Genomic DNA, 2086 nt, shown 5'->3' with positions numbered 1-2086 from the left:
GAAAGGACTGCAGGCTCCAGCTCCCCACCTGTTGCTGTCCCTGATGGTCCAGGCGCTGGCCTCGGGGTCCACAGACGCGTACAGCCGACCTTCCAGCAGCGGGGCGCCGCCCCGAACCCCGACGCTCAGGCTGTCCGCCGTCAGCCGGAAGCTCACGTCCTCCTTGGCCACGCCCCCAGGGAGGCGGACGCAGACGGTGAGGTCCGCCGCCGTCTGCTGCCAGAAGTACAGCGGATCTGGAACCGGAGCAGACCGGCTCAGGCCAGCAGCCCATAGTGGAGGCATTTGATTATATCACGTTAATTTATGGTCTGTGTCACTTTTTAATCAAAAACCATAAAACTGACAATAATTCGCAGCATTTTGCTGCTAAAGTATCGAATAACTGAGTTAAAGTCCAGAAACATTTGTGGTTTTTGATGTTTTCCACCATCGGGCTGGAGCAGACGGTTCATTCGGCTTCTTCAGAAATGGATGCTCACATTAGCATTAGCTGCTACATGCTAGCATCACTTATACGCTAACTGCTTTCAGCGCAACCAGATCGCTTGAAGCAGAGAAGAGGCTTCGCTGCTAGCGCATGTAGCTGTGCGTCAGATTTATGGGCCTCCCAGAAACAAGTGAATTTAAAGGTTCCGGCTTGAGACAAAACAGGAACTCCCGGTCAACGGGGCGCCGGATGTTGCAATTTAGAAAGCAGCCTATGGCGCCACCTGCTGACCATTTCATGTGTCTCCAGTCCGAAGAGGCGATTTTAACTCACTGAAAGCAGAATTATTATTCCTGCCACGTTCCAAACTTCCGTTTGAACCAAAGTTTGGAACGAGACGCTGCCGTCTGGGACTCATGAAGTAAAAACCGATGGTGGCGGCTGGAAGCAACATGAAGCAGACGGTTCAAACTGGGAGGTTCATGTGCCCCCCTCTGCCCCCCTCTGCCCCCCTCGGCGGTTTGACAGTAATGTGAGTTTCAGTTCAGCGGCTGGAGAGACTAGAGATGATCTGTGGAGCTTCAGGTGTGGATATGATCATCTGAGCTGAACAGGCAACGCAGCCTGGAGAAGAAACACGTTTCATTTCGTTTCATTTCGTTTCCTTTCGTTTCATTTTGTTTCATTTCGTTTCATTTCGTTTCCTTTTGCTGTTTTGTAAAATAAAGACAGATCTAATGCCACACTTTTAAGATTCTATTTCTGTGTTGATTTTGTCTCTCAGATAAAATCAAGAAAAAAAGAGTTTGAGCCTGAAGAGAGCTGGAAGTGTTGACCTGTGTCTGACCTCAGTCTGACCTCTGACCCAGTCTGACCTCTGACCCACCTGTCTTCTCCAGCTCGCTGAGCTCCGGCGGCGGCGGCGGCTCCACAGGTCGGCCGTCGATGTGCGTGAAGACAAACGGTTTCTCTGCGGCCAGCATCAGCCCTTCGCCCCGCGGCGCCACGGCGGCGTAGTGCGGCACCGACTTCCCTCTCAGGACCCTCCTCTTCCTCACCTCGTACTTCCTCTCCTGCCCTGCAGGGGGAGACCAGCACACAGTGATGCTTCCATGAATGTCTGACTGCAGCTTCCAGCCATCTTTAATATCTGCGTTATTGATCAGGATGTCAGGAAGCTTCCTGAGAAACTCCCGTCTCCCCAGGGATGTTCTGGTCCGGTTCACCCACCGGGCCCGGCGGCGCCGCCCACCGTGACCCACTCCAGGGACACCGAGTAGCCGCTTCCTGTGGACTCCAGCGGCTCCTTCTGCACACGCAGCAGCAGCAGCTCCACGGAGTGGCGGCCATCCTGAACGTGACAGACGCTGTGCAGGATGGTGAACGGCTCCCCCATGTGGTGGCTGAACAGAACCTGCAGGAAGTTCACCAAACCCAGAGACAGAACTTTATCTATGTGACCCGGGTCTCTGGGGAGAACCGGTACAGAACCGGAACTTCCTAAAGCCCAAAACTAGCCCGATGCTAGCCCAGTGCTAGCTTCATGCTAGCCTGATGTTAAGCCAATGTTTGCCTGACGCTAGCCCAGTGCTAGCTTCATGCTAACCTGATGTTAACCCAATGATTGCTTGATGCTAGCCTGATGCTAGCCTGATG

General features: G+C 53.6%; 1 protein-coding gene across 1 annotated transcript in view; it reads right to left on the bottom strand.

Moving 5' to 3' along the window:
* Window positions 1–2086, bottom strand: part of nudcd1 (NudC domain containing 1) — a 13697-nt gene that overhangs the window by 9792 nt on the left and 1819 nt on the right. The window contains exons 3-5 of the mRNA XM_017303251.1: window positions 1661–1844; window positions 1317–1508; window positions 29–236 (exon numbers count right to left, since the gene is read on the bottom strand). Of these exons, the coding sequence (XP_017158740.1) occupies window positions 29–236; window positions 1317–1508; window positions 1661–1844 (584 nt within the window). The remainder of the gene's footprint in view (window positions 1–28; window positions 237–1316; window positions 1509–1660; window positions 1845–2086) is intronic.

This window comes from Poecilia reticulata, unplaced genomic scaffold (genome assembly GCF_000633615.1).
Source record: "Poecilia reticulata strain Guanapo unplaced genomic scaffold, Guppy_female_1.0+MT scaffold_232, whole genome shotgun sequence".
NCBI lineage: Eukaryota > Metazoa > Chordata > Actinopteri > Cyprinodontiformes > Poeciliidae > Poecilia > Poecilia reticulata.
Note: the sequence above shows the minus strand (reverse complement) of the source record. Positions and strands in the feature narration are given on the sequence as shown.